We start from the raw sequence: 17,491 nt of genomic DNA on the forward strand, positions 1-17,491 counted from the left end.
GTGGGTGGGCTAAACATCTAGGTGGAATGTATAAGGTTGAGAAGGAACGGCTCCTTTCACTTATAAAAACCTTAGATGTAAAAGCAGAAACTCTGGTTCTGGTACCCACTGAGCTTCATATTAAGCATGACGCTGAGATGAGGCTGAAGGAATTGCTCCGGGAGGAAGAATTGAAGTGGGCATTAAGGGCAAAGGTGAGAAAAGTTGTCCAGGGGGATGCGAACACACAGTTCTTCCACATGATTGCTAATGGCAAGCATAGGAAGAAGAGGATCTTCCAGCTGGAGCAAGAGGAGGGTACAATAGTTGGCCAAGACAACCTGAAAACATACATTACTGAATATTACAAAAGGTTGTTTGGACCACCAGAGGAGAGTAGTGTATCCCTGGATGAGTCTAGGGTCAGCGATATCCCTCAACTTTCTTCAGTGGAGAACGATGTGTTAACAGCCCCTTTCTCGGAAAAGGAAGTTTTCGAGGCTATTGCCAAGATGAAATGTAATAAGGCGCCGGGGCCGGATGGTTTCCCGGCTGAGTTCTACAAGAAGTGTTGGCATATTATCAAAGGGGACCTCATGCCAATGTTCCATGATTTGTTCTCGGGACACTTGCAGCTGTTCCAACTGAATTTTGGCACGATAACGTTGTTGCCTAAGAAAACTGATGCCGTCAAAATTGAACAATTTCGGCCGATCTGCCTGCTCAATGTCAGCTTCAAAATTTTTACCAAGGTTGGTACGATAAGGCTGACTCAGATAGCGCACGCTGTTGTTCAACCTACGCAAACGGCTTTCATGCCGGATAGGAACATCCTAGAGGGGGTTGTGGTCCTACATGAAACGCTTCATGAAATTCATACGAAAAAAATAGATGGGGTTATTTTCAAAGTGGATTTCGAGAAGGCTTATGATAAAGTCAAATGGCCGTTCCTCCAGCAAGCTTTAAGAATGAAGGGTTTTGATGAGCGCTGGAGGCATCAGGTGGAAACGTTCACGCAAAAAGGTAGCGTTGGCATTAAGGTCAATGATGACATAGGCCACTATTTCCGAACACACAAGGGTCTGCGACAGGGCGATCCTATGTCACCTATTCTGTTCAATATTGTGGTTGATGTGTTAGCGATCCTGATTGGGAGGGCCAAAGAGGCTGGTCAGGTGGAGGGAGTGGTGCCTCATCTGGTTGATGGTGGTTTATCCATCCTGCAATACGCTGACGATACAATCATTTTTATGGAACATGATTTGGCCAAGGCGAGGAACATGAAACTAGTATTATGCCTTTTTGAACAATTGTCTGGGCTGAAGATTAATTTCCATAAAAGTGAGTTGTTCTGTTTTGGTAGAGCCAAAGACGAACAGGAAGCCTATACACAATTGTTCGGATGTGAGAGTGGGTCTCTTCCTTTCTCTTATCTCGGTATTCCAATACACCATCGTAAGTTAACGAATGCTGAATGGAAGACCATCGAGGATAGATTTGAGAAAAAACTAAGTTGTTGGAAAGGAAAACTCATGTCTTATGGAGGCCGGTTGATTCTCATTAACTCGGTGCTCACGAGTTTACCTATGTTTCTGCTATCTTTCTTCGAAGTACCAGTTGGGGTGAGGAAGAGACTAGACTTTTATCGGTCTCGCTTCTTCTGGCAGAGTGATGAATCTAAGAGGAAGTATAGATTGGCCAAATGGGATATTATTTGCAGACCAAAGGACCAAGGAGGACTTGGCATTGAAAATCTTGAAGTTAAAAATAAGTGCCTCCTGAGTAAGTGGCTGTTTAAGCTGTCTTCTGAGACAGAGGCAACATGGGCGCAGATTTTACGGAGTAAATATCTGTACTCAAAGACTTTATCCCAAGTCACTATGAGACCTACAGACTCGCCGTTCTGAAAAGGGCTAATGAGGGCTAAATCCACTTTCTTTAACAGAACGAAATGTATTGTTGGTAATGGAGCTGATACGCGATTCTGGGAGGATACGTGGCTGGGTGACACGCCTCTGACTTCTCAGTATCCAGCGCTGTACCGTATTGTTCAGCATAGGGATGCCCTTGTGGCCACAGTAATGCAGACGATCCCCCTTAACATCCAGTTTAGAAGAGTGCTTGCTGGACCGAGATGGGAAGCATGGCTTCACTTGGTCCGTAGGCTGATGGAGGTGCAGCTAAATCCTCAGCCCGACCAGTTGTATTGGAAGCTAACTAGAACTGGGGTGTTCACGGTCAAGTCTATGTATCTTGATATCATTAATTCATCCGTGATACCTACGTCCAATGTAGTCTGGAACGTTAAGGTTCCTTTGAAGATTAAAGTGTTTATGTGGTTTGTGCATAAACAGGTAATTCTTACAAAGGACAATCTAGTTAAGCGCAACTGGACAGGATCTACTAGGTGTAGCTTCTGTGATCGGGATGAGTCTATCAAACATTTATTTTTTGATTGCCCGTTGGCACAAGGGTTGTGGCGCACCGTGCAAATTGCCTTTAATATTACTCCACCGAGATCGGTAAACACGCTTTTTGGGGCGTGGTTGCTCGGGACGGAGCCCGAAACAGCCAGACAAATTCGTGTAGGAGTATGTGCGTTATTATGGGCAATTTGGAACTGCAGGAATGACTTGGTTTTTAACAGGACATCAAATACTCATTTTTTGCAGGTGTTGTTCCGGGCTACGGCGCTGATCCGTACTTGGTCCTTACTCACTCCGACGGAGGCCAGGGAGCGTTTGGTTACTGGATCTGTCCGGTGGGAGACGGTTGCGCGGGATATCTTCAACCGGTTTGGATGGCGATCATGTAATAGGATAGGCATCTAGTTTACCTACCTCATATTATGCCAGCCGGTTTGTGGCTTTTCCCGTTTGTGTCTTTTAGTCGTTGCTCTGTGTGAGCTACGTGCTACCTTTTTTCATTTGTTTGTAAGACTTATGTTCTGAACCTCTTTATTTCATTAATAAGAGAGGCCGTATGCATCGATCTGATGCAGAGGCCGGGGTAAACCCCCTTTTCAAAAAAAAAAAACACATATCAACGCTATACTAATTTAGTCAATTGCTTTTTGCAATGCAAAGACCTACAACGTACCTGCTCTGCCACGCGTCTCTTCATTAACTAAAACTACTGACATCAAAGCCCTAGCAGCTTCCCTTGAGGTTTCAGCCAGATCTTGCGTAATATCTAACAAGGAAAACAAAAAAAATAAGACACTAATTAACATCATCACATTAATTAATGATAAATCAACGCGCCTACGGCCGCTGTTAGTTTTCTCAAGCACGGCATGGGCGCATGGCCCACCATGCATGCATGGCCCGTTTTCATGCAAGCGGACGTAAACACAGGAAGTGGCCTAACACCAGAAGCGACAGCAACTCACTACCATACCAACCTAAACTAATCTTTCCAAAAAAAAAACACAAACTAATCTTTTTTCATCATTGCCACCGTGACAAAGATTACCTGTACTTGCCCTGGGCCGATGCAAGGTTTGGCTCACATTAGGAAATGTGGCAGCCATCGGAGCTTGCCTCTTCACTCGGTTGATAAAATCGCCAAGTGTGTCCTCCAGGTCTCTCTGCCGTTTAGCATCAGCCTTGGTCTTGATTTCTTCAAGCACTTTGACTAGTGTCTCCACCATTTTGATGAATTCCTGCTGACGCTGCTTCAGTCCATGCTCCACTGCCTCCCTAAACGCATCAAGAATCTGGTACAGGAAACAACAAGAAGACAACTAAATTAGTTAATGCATCAGGACAAATTTGCACCTGGTCTCACAAGCCAACAAATTTCAACATCTAACCTCTCCTGGTATCTCTGTCGCATGGTCCACACAAAATCCAGTAGGAGGAGCATGCACACTAGAACCTGGCATGGCCCAGCCTTGCGCTTGAGTTGCGCTCCCACAAACGACATTGATTACCGGAGACCTGGGGACATCCACTGCCTGCAGGGAACAATCAGACTGAATCTTAGAAACCACACCCTATTTATTGAGACATCATGTAAGGTGAGAAATTGTCGGTGTACTAAAGTAGGGGTACCTTAGTACCCCGAACTTGTGCACGGGCAGTCGCAGCACCCCGCGGCGAGGCTTGCCGGGCGCCCGCCAAGATCCTCCGCCATTCCTATCTTACTGCCATTCAAGAGGAAAGTATTTACTAAGAAGACAAGGCCACGGCAAAAGGAGCTTGCCGGGAAGTACAAGGCCCCGGCAAGAGGAGCTTGCCGGGAAGGACAAGACCCCGGCAAGAGGAGCTTGCCGGGAAAGCCAATCAAGACACTTCAAAAAACTTGCCGCAACGCCCCGCGCGTCCCGGCAAGGCCCGGCGAGCGGCAAGCTTGCTGGTGCGACAAGACAACGGCCGCGGCAAGGCACTTGCCGCGGCAAGGCTGCCACTCTGCACCCAAGCTCCAGCGCATCCAACGACGTGTCACCCCAGGGCCATCCCAGGAGCACGTGGCGAGGCGCTGTGCAGCCATGCGGTGCGAGGTGGCAAGCAAAGCTGACAAGGAGGCCGTTGTGGCGATCGGTGGCGCCCCTAACGGTCGTTTCCTTGCACTGTTGGGGCGACCGGACGGGCATTAAATGCCCTTGTCCCCTGCCATCAGAGTTAGGTAGGGGACACTGTTGGACACTGTTGTACCAACCTGCGTTTTTACCTTTCTACCCCTCTTTCTACGCTGCCACCTGTCGGCGACCCCCTTAGGCTATAAAAGGGAGGCCCATGCGCACATAGAAGAGGTTCAGAATTTTTTGGTTCCGCAGCAGGCTCGGTTCATCCAAGACATCCAACACCACAACACGCTCACACTCTTGAGCAAGAACATAATACGAACACAAAGCAGCAGTAGGAGTTTTATCTCTCCGGAGAGCTCCGAAGCTGGGTAAAATCCCCCGCGCGCTCCCGCCTCGATATGATCTGCGTGCGCCCTCCGCTCCCTTGCCGGACTAGAAGGGGCCCCCCCTGCCCCATAGGTGCTCGTGCCCCCACAGAAGCGGCCACGACATCTTTGGCGCGCCAGGTGGGGGGCGTCGAGGTCGTGAGCATCTGATCCGGCGTCTGCGCGCGCTACATCAGCATCTTCATCAACATGCCACCGAAGAAGAAAACTCCGGAGGTAGCCGCTCCGTCTGCGACTGTCCTACCGCCACCGGAGCAAACAGGCGGTGGGGTGGACGCCGGCAGAGGAGCGGGCGCCAGCGGGGGGACTCACATTGTCACCCGCTCCAAGGACAAGGCCCCGCAAGGTTCAGCGTCTGCACATCCACCGCACCCCTCCCAGGAGGTGCAAGATCGACAATGCCACGGCGCTCCTGGCGCCGTGCTCGCGTTGGAACAAGGCCAAGCTGGTGGGTCGCGGGACGCTCAAGGCCAACGTACGCGTCAACACGCTGGCACGAGCGCAGTGCGGTCTCCAGCGACAAGCAGGGGGCTCCCTCGACAAGTTCTGATTCCGGCAAGGATGAACCTATGTAACCAAAATAAAGAAAAGGGTTGGTTACTGGCGACTACTTTCCGGCAGAGCTCCCCGGAGCCGCCGCCAAGAAGGCCCCCAGGATCAACACAGAAAGCGCTGAGGAGCCGTCTGCTCCGACAAGCCCTAGGGTTTGTTTCATTGAAGCAGACGCTCCCGACAAGCTATGTCCTGACACGCTTGCCGAGGAGCATCACGCTCCGGCAGGATCCCAGATTCTTGCCGTAGAAGCGAATGTTCCCACAGTAGCATTTACGCCTTTAGTCCTCGTTGTCGGGGCTTGATAACGATATGGACTATGTGTCGTTCAAAGAAGCATAGCCTTGCCGGAATGCAGAAGACAGAAAAGCTAAGTTGCCAAAGTTTGAGCATAGTCAGTTTTAAGTTTTTAAAGTTATACTCCTTGAAACGTCCGTGCCTTGTATGGAAAACCTGTGCGCGGAGGAATCGACTCGTGGCTAAGTTGCGCCCTTGATTTGTTTTCGAGTCCGCTCAACAATACAAACGAGCTGCAACTAGTCCCGACAAGATTTCTTGCCGGAGGCGGCACCGCCAGCGGGCTGCTGATGTTCCGCACTCGGCAAGTTCCCTCAAAGCGTAGGGTAAAAACATACAAGGGATGTAACAGAGTAAAGGATATAACATAGCAAGCTTTGCTCAGAATAAAGTTATATGTTACAGTAAATGACTTGCCGCGCTCTAAAAGATTGTTCCTAGGACACGTCTAGCATCGGCAAGAACAAGGAAAAAGAAGAAAGGTGCGCCGGCACCTGGGTCCCGGCAAGCCAGCGTTGCTGAGGGCTGCGAGTACCGAGATTCATCCCCGGCAAGCCAGAGTTGCCGGGGGCTGCAATATCAGATAAGTTTTTTTTCATCCCTCATCATGCATCCTCTTATGGACTGGGAAACGCGAAGTTATATTCCTTGAACGACCATCCCTTGTATGGAAAACCTGTGCGCGGAGGAATCGACTCGTGGCTAAGTTGCGCCCTTGATTTGTTTTCGAGTCCGCTCAACAATACAAGTGAGCTGCAACTAGCCACGACAAGGTTTCTTGCCGGAGGCAGCACCGCCAGCGGGCTGCTGATGTTCCGCACTCAGCAAGTGTGCTTGCGCCGGCAAGGTCCCTCAGAGCGTAGGGTAAAAACATACAAGGCATAGAGTCAAGTAAAGGATATAGCATAGCGAGCTTCCCCTTTTTTTCATTAAAAAACATCCCATTCGGGTACAGTCCATAAAGGATGAAAAACATGAAAGAGAGGATTACAAGTTTTAAATGCAGCTAAGGCCCGAAGGCTTACAAATCGAAAAGATAAGATGCCCGTAATCCCTTTCCTGCCCCCCTTTTCAGGAGGTAGGTCAAGGAGCCGAAGAGGGCAAAAGAGGCGCCTAGGTGAGCTACGGGTGCCAGAAGACACCAAGAGAACATCCCGGGGGCCACCCGGAGGCTTGGCGGAGACGGCGGCGCCGGAAGCAGAGCTCGAAGACGGGGCGGCAGGACGTCAGCACGCTGTCGAGGGCACCACGCCCTCGTACTCCGACTTGACGGCCTTGCCGCCACCCCTCTTCCTCTTCCGCAGCCTCCCTACGCCAGCCGCCCAAGGAGACGACCCCGGGGAGTTCAAGGGGCCGGCGACCCGGATGATGGGGTCGCCGGTGACGCACGAGGCGACGCCCGACGCCTAGTCGGGCCCGCCGCCCTCGTCGTCGTTGTCGCTCTCCTCCTCGTCACTCTCGCTCGAGGGGGGGTCTTCGCTATCGGAGGAGCTGTCCACGCAGCATCTCGCCCGGGTGCCGGAGTCCCCAAAGACCTTGACGGAGAGGAGGTCGCCCTCCATTAACTTAAAATGGAGGGTAAACCCCGCCGTCAAGCTGTGGATGCGGGCGAACGTCTTCCACCCTCGATCAAGATACATCACGCTAGGGGCTGGGGATACAACGCTGACTCGCGTGCCGCTGATCCCACAGCCCCTCATGCGCAACCTCAGCGTCTCGGGCGGGTCCGGCTCCATCGCGCTCGCAAACAGAGCCGGAAGCCAGAGGCGACGGCGAGGTGCCCGGCGCAGCTTGACGAAGAACTCCCAAGGGTCGTCCCCTGTATGGACCGCCGCGAGGGGAGGAGCTGCCGGCGAAGGCGGAGATGCTGCGCCGCCCCGTCCGCCTCTTCCTCGAGCGCCTCGACCTCGCCCTCGGCCTCGCCCACGACCACGCCCCCTCCCTCTTCCCCTTGTGGCTGGCTCTGCCACCACTGGCGCGGGATAGGGAGGGATGCGCTGTCTCGCGGCGACCCTCGCCGCCACCGATGAAGGACCAGGGTTCCCTTCCTCCATGGCGAATGAGAGAAAGGGGAGCAGAAGTTGAAGAAAGGAGAAGATGAGAGAGTGCGGGCTTCTGCGCTCCCCTCCCGCTCTTCTTAAAGGGGCGGGGTGGGGGCTCGGCCGCCCCGCTCAGCGAATCAGAGCACGGGAAGAGCAAGGGGTCGGGGCCGACCCGCTGCCTCCGCCCGTGACGGCTCGGTCTCCCACCTCCACCGTCCGCGACCTCGAGTGCATGGAAGACGCGTGGCGAGGATGCAGAACTGAGGCGACGGTTGAGGTGACCTCACCCCGCCCCGTGACCACGGGGATGGGCGCCTCGAAAATCGCGCACGCCACCCACGTCTCCCACGACGCCGCAATCGACGCGTGCCATTACAAGGGAGCGCGGCGGGTACGGAGCGGATTTTGTGCCGCGCATGCCCGTGCACTGTTTTGGGCCTGGCCCAACAGCGCTCGGCACCGTGTATGGCCCAGGCCCGGGGGCTCCTGTCGGTGTACTAAAGTAGGGGTACCTTAGTACCCCGAACTTGTGCACGGGCAGTCGCAGCACCCCGCGGCGAGGCTTGCCGGGCGCCCGCCAAGATCCTCCGCCATTCCTATCTTACTGCCATTCAAGAGCAAAGTATTAACAAAGAAGACAAGGCCCCGGCAAGCTGCAAGAGGAGCTTGCCGGGAAGTACAAGGCCCCGGCAAGAGGAGCTTGCCGGGAAGGACAAGACCCCGGCAAGAGGAGCTTGCCGGGAAAGCCAACCAAGACACTTCAGAAAACTTGCCGCAACGCCCCGCGCGTCCCGGCAAGGCCCGGCGAGCGGCAAGCTTGCTGGTGCGACAAGACAACGGTCGCGGCAAGGCACTTGCCGCGGCAAGGCTGCCACTCTGCACCCAAGCTCCAGCGCATCCAACGACGTGTCACCCCAGGGCCATCCCAGGAGCACGTGGCGAGGCGCTGTGCAGCCATGCGGTGCGAGGTGGCAAGCGAAGCTGACAAGGAGGCCGTCGTGGCGATCGGTGGCGCCCCTAACGGTCGTTTCCTTGCACTGTTGGGGCGGCCGGACGGGCATTAAATGCCCTTGTCCCCTTCCGTCAGAGTTAGGTAGGGGACACTGTTGGACACTGTTGTACCAACCTGCGTTTTTACCTTTCTACCCCTCTTTCTACGCTGCCACCTGTCGGCGACCCCCTTAGGCTATAAAAGGGAGGCTCATGCGCACGTAGAAGAGGTTCGGAATTTTTTGGTTCCGCAGCAGGCTCGGTTCATCCGAGACATCCAACACCACAACACGCTCACACTCTTGAGCAAGAACATAATACGAACACAAAGCAGCAGTAGGAGTTTTATCTCACCGGAGAGCTCCGAAGCTGGGTAAAATCCCCCGCGCGCTCCCGCCTCGATCTGCTCTGCGTGCGCCCTCCGCTCCCTTGCCGGACTAGAAGGGGCCCCCTGCCCCATAGGTGCTCGTGCCCCCACAGAAGCGGCCACGACAGAAATGTACCTCAAATCCAGCTTCCACACCAAGCCTAGCTGCATGCTTGCGAATCTGCAGTTTCATGAACAGATCCGAGTACGAGGCCAAGCGAGGGAACGGCAGGTTCTCTCGTCGTTCCATCCCGTGTTCATGGTAATAACAGAAAATGATCTACATTTTATAGGCAAAAACAGAGAGCGCATGCGTGAGAAAACTCCCCCAAAAACAAAAAAATGTGCAAATATTGAACCGGGTAGCATTTTTGCTAACCTGAGGGATGACAAGGCACCCTTGGAGACTCAGCTGAGATGGGTCATGTAGGAGATCCTCCCTAAGCTTTGCAGCACCCTCTCTCAACCCCTCCACAACATAATCACAGAAATCGTAATCGGAGATCTGGGTCGGCTCAGCTAGGACCGGAAGTAGTTCATTTGCAATTTTAGGGTGTGCTCCCCTAGGCAGGAGAAATGTTGAAGCGGCTATGATTGTACACGCCACCATCATCTTCTCCTTTTCTGCTCCTACAATCGCTACCTTGCTTGCGTTTTGTATGATTTTCTTCACTTTGACGATAGGGATCCTACTTGCCCTAGACATAGTGGTGTCTAAGATGGCATGCAAGTTCTCTAGCAAGGATTCCCTGTTCGCTAAGCAAGCCCCGCCCGGGATATCTATCTTCCTACCACACGGCGACAACCCTATACATTTCGCCACCTCCCTAGAATTGACAACAACATGATTCCCATCGCCCATATCCATCTTCATATCTTTAGGATCTATCCTAGCTAACAGGGACATGCTAAAGATACGGTTATTGTTGCCCATGTCCTTGATCTTGCACAACTCCTCCATGCCTATCCCGGAAAACACACCTTTTATGTTTGGATTCCATTCTCCGGCGATGGAATGCAGCATCCCCGAATTGTATGCCGTGTTGAGTGTGGGCACCTTCTTCACGGGCACCATAGTTGAGGAAGAAGCTCCATCTGGCGCAGCTGCCGGCGAGGAGAGCTTGGACCTCCGGCCCATCTGGAACAGCGATCTGCACAATGGCACACCAGAGAAGAAGAGGAGCAAGTGAGAAGTCGAGGAAATGGAACATCGGAAGGAAGAAGAAAACCGAGAGGCCATGGAAGCACTAGCACATACCTTTTGCTTCTCTCCTTCTCCCCAAGCCTGCTTTCCTCTTTCTCACTTGTGCTTGTTCTCTGTGCTGGGAGGCTTCGGCCCAGGGAGCTTATTTTATACACATGCGCCGGTACTAGTGCCCCTGTGCTCATGTCCACAACCTGACCAAGTGGCTAGAAAATGGGCCACGTATGCCGTCTGGAGGCACCACACCTCTCCATTCCATCCCATCCATAGCATCTAGTTTGATTCAACTAAGCTCCCAGCCCCGCTTAAATCAACTAATCAAACAAAAAAATCTTATTAGCATACACAACGCGGAAATATTTGTTTTCTTGCATGACGCAATTTTTTGCTTCCAAAAAAATAATAATTAAAAAAAGGGTCAATCAACGTCATCTTTCTGTCGAACGGCCAGCAAATTCAATCGAAATACCAAAAATGCACATGGCAAATACTTCCATTATTAAGTGAGACTCCGCTTACATATCAGCAAAAGCAGTACAGGCAACTACAAGCATTTGCATGCATCAACCTAATACATGTTATCGTGGAATTTTCATATTCTAGCACGCTTGCATGGGCGGCTCTCCGCATCGTCTTCTTCGCTCCCAGCTTCACCAGCACCTGTCACCGACATTTCGTCCCCACCCAACAGCTCGCATGCATCAACCGCAACCGCAGGTACAACGCAAGGGTCAAAATCTGCTGTCTCTTCCTCCCACCACCAATCAGGGGCGTCCACGGCATGATCAACCTGTAAACAAAAAAATGATCACCCTAAATTAGATCACATGCAAGAACTTTCATAATGGCATTTCAAAAACCGGAAAAAACTCACATTAGCCACTGCCGGTGCACCCAAGGCAATCTCCGTGTCGATCATCGGACCTTGTGCCATTACACTAGCCTACGCAACGATTATTCATGTTAATTTTTAGTCAAACAAGGCGATCTGATGAAAAACAAATCAAAACTAGGTAAAGATCCGAGACCTCGTCAGCAAGGCTGTCAACAACGGACGATGGATCAGGGAAAACGAGACCATCCAAACCTACATCATCACTAAACACATGTACATGGAAGACATTTTTTTAAGTGGATTGCACAAGATCAGTTGCGTACCATGGTTAGTTCCTAACTACAACTACTAACCTGCACACCGCCTAGTGCCAGCGTGGAGATGGACGCCTCGGTCAGCACTGAAGCTGGGGAAACCGTGCTGTTGGGCGCCATCTTCGACTGGTTTCGATGGATTTCCACTGCTCCGCGCCACCTGTATATATAGAGAGCGAAAGTTTTCGGTTTCCCTCCAGAGCAACGAAGTTCAAAATTCAAACCATCAGGGTCACATGGGGTGTGGAGTTCAAATTTGAATTTTGTGGACAAGGAACACACACGCGATGCCTAGATACTACGCTTTCCCCACCGCTCCGGCCATGGCTATCTGTGCGTATTAAAACGGGAACACATGGACGGCGTGTTGGACCTGTGCATACATCTTGTCAGCCAACTTCCATGCCGTGCGCTCCACAAAAGCACTGTCATCATGTCCAGTGTGAAGAAATCTTGGTAGCAGCGCTTCCATCACCCGTCACTTCAGGCAGCCAGCAGCACGCATCGATCTAGCATGGCTATGCATTGCCCATGACACAATTAGCCGAGGCACTTGCCGATCAACTATGAGGAAAATCCCCGCCAGGTCAAACTTGTGCATGTTTTTTATGCTAATTTTTTCCCTGGAAACTCGGATTTAAAACGTCGAATTGATCAACGAGAAATGCTGTAGCATCTTGATGGTTACCATCACGCTGAACAAGCACACAAGTCGATGCCTCATTCGTCAAGACGCATGCCATTCTTGTTCTTGCAGTCAGCCACATGCATGACATGCCCAAACCAGAGACGTGCGAGCAGGCATTGAATGCCTGTGCCATGCGACAGGCACACCTGTGTCCACAGTCTAGGCGTGCTCACCATGCGCCCATGCTATACTCAAACGTCCTATGCAAAACTAGGCTCGTGCCTCTGTCATTTAGGCTTTGGTCATCGGTCGTATCTTTGCTCTATCACATCACTATTTACCACACGCACACACGGAGGCCAAGGTTCTTCTCCCCAGTTTTTGCCAAGCATATGCCTTCGACCGAAAACAATGGTTCTGAAATAGACTTGCGATTACCAACTCATTTAAGCTCACCAAAATAAAAATGATATCCCATAGATTGCAGCCTTGTCTACAAATCACAACATCAGCAACAGCAAGCTGTCGCACACGCAAAGCACAGATTTGCAGGCTATAGAAAACATTAAATTACATCACCGCTAATGTTAAGTACGAAATACCCGCGTTTAGATGACAAATCCGTACGCAGATCTTGGTCCTGGCGAAGATGAAAATGAACACACAGTGTACAGCAGTGTCGCTTACAGAAAATTGGGCTCGAACGGCCTAGATTTCTTGGTGCCACAAGCATTGCGCCTGTGTCCAAGCACACCACAATTTGAACACTTTGGCAATTTCCTTGGCGCCTTGGGCAGATCGCCTCTCTCTGGGCAAGTTGTGCATTTGTGGCCCTGACCCCTGCAGATCGTGCAGAACCGCGATCTCTTCAAATGTTCTTCATACGGAGCTTTGTCACAGCTTGTTGTAGGTCTACCCCTCGGCCGTTTGTTCTGCTGTCCTGCAATCACTGAACAACTTGATTCACCATCACACTCAGACCCTGTCGCACAGCCTTGCAACTCGAGTGCCTCTTGCTCGTTCTGAACAAGCAACTGATTTTGTTGTTCCCTTTCGGCTAGTCCCATGCCATCCTTATCACTGCTTAACGGCACGAGAGCGGCTTGCACCTCCTTCATCATAGCCATGAAAACATCATAGCACTTAACATTACTATCACCAAGCAACACACATTCAAGCGCCTTCATGTACATTGTGTGATGCCTGAATGTGTCACTAGAAGGAGGGCCTCTGTCTCTTTGGTACCGTACCAAATGTGCTGGAAGAACATCTCGTGCATCTCTTGTCCATCGTTTCATTATATGTTTCTCAGGTATCTTCGATAAACGGAACAACACCATAACCTAGATTAAAAAATCAGTGATTTTTTTTCATTATGGAGCAAATGTCTCACAAATACGGCAAGAAGAGAGCAAGCAAAAACAACCCTCACCTGCAATGCATGGCAACACACCAAGCCAGAGTGTTCAAATGTGCCACATTCGCAACTAAAAAAACTCTTGTCATCATTCACTTCAATCTTGAACTCTACCTTACTCCATTTTTCTCTTGCCGCCACATCTAAATGTGTTGATTTGTAAATCTTTCTCGGTACAATCTCATCCAACACATGTGCGCCACATTTATACAGTTCTTCACCAAATTTCTCGAACATGGCTCGGGTGTACACCTTGCTAGCATGCCTCTCTATTGGCAGGTTTAGTCGAAGTGAGACACCACTCTACAAATAAACAGAACACACAAGAGCACACGAAATCAGTATTAAGAAGGTTAACGCGAAACCATTCTAGGACAGTTTTTCTCAGCTAAAAACTTACTAGCAATTTCCTCTTCTCTTGGAAGCTCTCTTCTGACGCCCTGTCAAACTGAAGCTTTTCGAATTGTTTCAAGAAAAGGTGCATAGGGCACCCCGGTGGAACATAACCCTTCAGCAGATGGTTAGCACTTTCGCTTCGTTGTGTGCTAGTCATCTTTGCACAAAACACGCCTCTGAAATATGGCTTTGCCCACTTATGCCGCACCTCGTATATCTGCGTCAGGAATGGATGCTTCCTCAAGTTGTAATTTTCCAACATGTCCTGCCAACCAGCTTCAAATTCTTCCTTTGTGATCATGTGATGTAGAAGCTTGTGGAACTCCATCTTAAATTTACTGTCCTTGCTCCAGAGCACACCCATCGACTCCTTCGCCTTCTTCAAAATGTGCCACTTACACCAACGGTGTACTGTGTTTGGTAGTTCTGCCGCAATAGCCAGCTCCATAGCACGCGCGTGGTCTGCATTACATTTTAAGCGGGCATTAGACTCAGCACATCTATATTTTTTTCAACAATATGCAACCAGTCAAGAGCAGCAAAGTTCATTTGTAACTAACCAGTAAGAATCGTCTACGGGTGTTTCCCGCCAACCATGCGGATGAACTCCCTAAATATCCACTTGAATGTGTCCTCTTTCTCATCCCTCATCATTGCACCACCAAAAATTATGCTTTGAAAGTGATTGTTAACTCCAACAAAAGACCGAAAGGCATATCATATAGATTGGTGCGGTACGTTGTATCAAAAGTAATTGCATCTCCAAAGCACCTGTACTGATCAAGACCTTTGCTTGTTACCCACATCAGTGTTTTTACACGGCTCTCCTTATCCACTTGCACTGTGTAATTGAAATCAGGATCATTAGCCTTCATCTCAGACAGAATCTCCATCATCTTCATTGCATCCATGTCAGACTGCTCTTTGTTTAGTTTCCGACAGAGCGTCTTCAACGACCTCTTCGTAAATGGCACATTATCTACTGAACCGAAAAAACTACCAACGATACTGAACACCTTTCCAAGCCCCACATTATTGTCTCTCAACTGTTTCACTAGATCCTTGGTGTATCTATCTATATGTCTATGAAACTTCCAGTGCAGCTTCTGCCCACACGTCAAAGACAGCGGGTGATTATGGGCATCTTTGTGTTCTGCAATATACCACCCTTTGTCATTTGACCGCAACAGTCTTATCATGGCGTTGCAGCCACACCTGGACGAGCGGCTGTTTTCCCTGATTGGTTTGCCCTGCAAAGGGCAAAAAAAAGCAGAGCCAACTTGTCAAATGCCAGAAATCATACTCATTGCACCTTAACCTAACGCTCTAGCATAATAAATGTGCGGGTTCCGAATTACATACTGCACAAGCACACACGATCTCTTGCATGCATCTCTTCCTCTCGACATTCAGTCTACTTTTCGCGAGCCTAACTCCAAAACCACATTCCCATGAATAAAGATTGTAGAACTCATAAGCCTCGTCAATAGAGTCAAAGCTTGTTCCAATACTTGGACAGAGAACAGGGCCATCCTTCTTATCAGCATAAGCGCGCAGAGACAATTCAAGAGTTGATTTCCTATTTGGGTTCATCTCCCTTTCCTCCGGGGCTTTCCCGATCCTCACCCTGGATAATCATCTCAAAAAAAGAGACACAAAAAAATGGATGAAAACCATTAGATCATCCACACACGGAAAGCAAGACAGGAATTTTTCATGTTCACAGCAGCCACACACGCACCATACAGTTTAAACGCCAAGATTTGCAATTACATAATTAACCGGATAAGTAACAACCAATTACATCATCTCCCCGCCTTACATAAAAATATGGCGTCTTACTCGCAGGAAGGTGTTGTAAAAACGATCGACCTGCCAATGACTCTACTCAACATACATGACAAACAATCCAACGCAGCTGCTGATCAGCGATATATTAAAAAATGTTTTTGCAGCAAAAAATATTAGTCTAACCCACCCAATCGATCGAGCGTAATCAATAACACTATCAATCTATACCAATAACAACAACAGGCGACAAATTTTCCTCATAAATTCAATCATGGCACAGACTCCACAATGCCCATACACCAATCCAAATTGCGCAGCCACAAAACTTCAGTTTCTAATCAGCAAACTAGAATTCCAACCCCATCAACCTAAAACTCCCATAAGATCCGTATTAAACTCCGTAATCCAACTTTTCATCTAAAGAACACAATATAAGTCACTGCAAATGGAGAACCCCAACAAGCTACAGTCCTCCGCGGTCAAGCCTTGCTAATGCAGCAAGCCATCCTAAACTCAATGATGGCACATGCTCTCTGATCCCCACACACCGATCTAAATTGCACACCCACAAAACTCCAATGTCCTGTCAGCAAACTAGAAATCTACCCTTCTGCCATCATAAAATGCCTCATTATCCATATTAAACTTTGTAATCCAACCTTTCATCCAAACAACACAACATAAGTCACTGCAACTGAAGATACCCAACAAGCTCCAGCCATCTGTGTTTGACTACCTAATGCTAGCACCAAATCATCAATAAAATCCAACAAACTCCAACCAGTTGCAGTTTACTACCTAGTGCTACCATCAAATCATCAATAAAATTGAACAAACTCCATTCATTATGCAGTACACTACCTAATGCTACCATCAGATATTCGAACCAAATCCAACCAAAACAACACACTGCTTAATCTCTTATGTACCTAAGAACCATACTGTAAATTAGATCAAACATGTGAGGGGCACCCAAACTAAAATTGCAGCAGAGCAAAAACAGATCATTTTTTCATCGACCTGCATGCCCAGCCACTGGTTGCTTCAGAACACACCTCGGCCCTAGCTGCATCCCCGACTAGCTGTGCATCGCCGCCGGTGCCAAATGCCATGGTTGGGACGCTCATCGAATCCTGCGACTCGACTGGATAGGCGCAGTTGTTCCATGGCGCGGGCGGAGCACACACCCTGTATGAATCGATGAGGAGGAAGCTAGTAAGAAATACAACGAACACGCGGCAGAAAAGAAACCTGATGCAGGGACCGTGGTAATCATACCCATCGAGCTCGACGCCATTGGTGGACATCTTGCTATGCTATGAAAGACGCCGCCGGCCGCACTGCCGCCGCCGTACCCCAAATAGATGCAGCTGGGGATGGAGCTGGTCTCGGCGGAGCAGCACAGTCGCCGTGGTGCAGCCAGATTGATGGGGATGGGGATGGGGATGGATGGGTCTCGGCGGTGCAGCAGATATTTTTCCTGGAGCAGTAGACGGGTTGGGTGGTTCTGGTTTACTCCACGCAACTCTGGTAGGGCTGGAGAGATTCCCTGTTTTTTTCCTCGATGATTCTGTGCTATTTCGAACAATGGTCATGGGCCTAATCGCTGTGCAAGCAGCAGCGTGCGTGGGACAGTTCCAGAGCAATGGGCCGCACAGAATACACCAACCTTTTTACTAGGCATATCCCTGGCCGTATTCCTTTCGCTAGGCCTGCCACCCACTCACCGAGTGCACATCCCAAAGCCCAAAAGAACGACGAC

General features: G+C 50.0%; 2 protein-coding genes across 6 annotated transcripts; both read right to left on the minus strand.

Moving 5' to 3' along the window:
- Positions 1-9,001: 9,001 nt before the first annotated feature.
- On the minus strand, positions 9,002-10,533 carry LOC119279501. The gene is made up of 3 exons (XM_037560720.1): positions 10,403-10,533; positions 9,524-10,295; positions 9,002-9,424 (listed from the first exon to the last, which is right to left on the minus strand). Exons 1-3 carry the CDS (start codon positions 10,531-10,533, stop codon positions 9,215-9,217), a joined length of 1,113 nt encoding a protein of 370 aa, XP_037416617.1. The 3' UTR covers positions 9,002-9,214.
- A 2,037-nt stretch (positions 10,534-12,570) lies between these two features.
- Positions 12,571-17,438, minus strand: LOC119275697 (protein FAR1-RELATED SEQUENCE 5-like). 5 transcript variants are annotated; one of them, XM_037556596.1, is made up of 7 exons: positions 17,008-17,438; positions 16,750-16,917; positions 15,301-15,565; positions 14,499-15,188; positions 13,943-14,400; positions 13,558-13,845; positions 12,571-13,468 (listed from the first exon to the last, which is right to left on the minus strand). In XM_037556596.1, the coding sequence occupies exons 1-4, from the start codon at positions 17,034-17,036 to the stop codon at positions 14,607-14,609; spliced, it is 1,044 nt and encodes a 347-aa protein (XP_037412493.1). In that variant the 5' UTR covers positions 17,037-17,438; the 3' UTR covers positions 12,571-13,468; positions 13,558-13,845; positions 13,943-14,400; positions 14,499-14,606. The 5 variants fall into 5 exon arrangements, with proteins under 5 accessions (XP_037412493.1, XP_037412490.1, XP_037412492.1 ...); XM_037556593.1 differs by having other exon boundaries at positions 16,785-16,917; positions 17,008-17,428; XM_037556595.1 differs by having other exon boundaries at positions 15,301-15,577; positions 16,785-16,917; positions 17,008-17,428.
- Positions 17,439-17,491: the final 53 nt, after the last annotated feature.

The sequence above is a fragment of the Triticum dicoccoides genome, chromosome 3B (genome assembly GCF_002162155.2).
Source record: "Triticum dicoccoides isolate Atlit2015 ecotype Zavitan chromosome 3B, WEW_v2.0, whole genome shotgun sequence".
NCBI lineage: Eukaryota > Viridiplantae > Streptophyta > Magnoliopsida > Poales > Poaceae > Triticum > Triticum dicoccoides.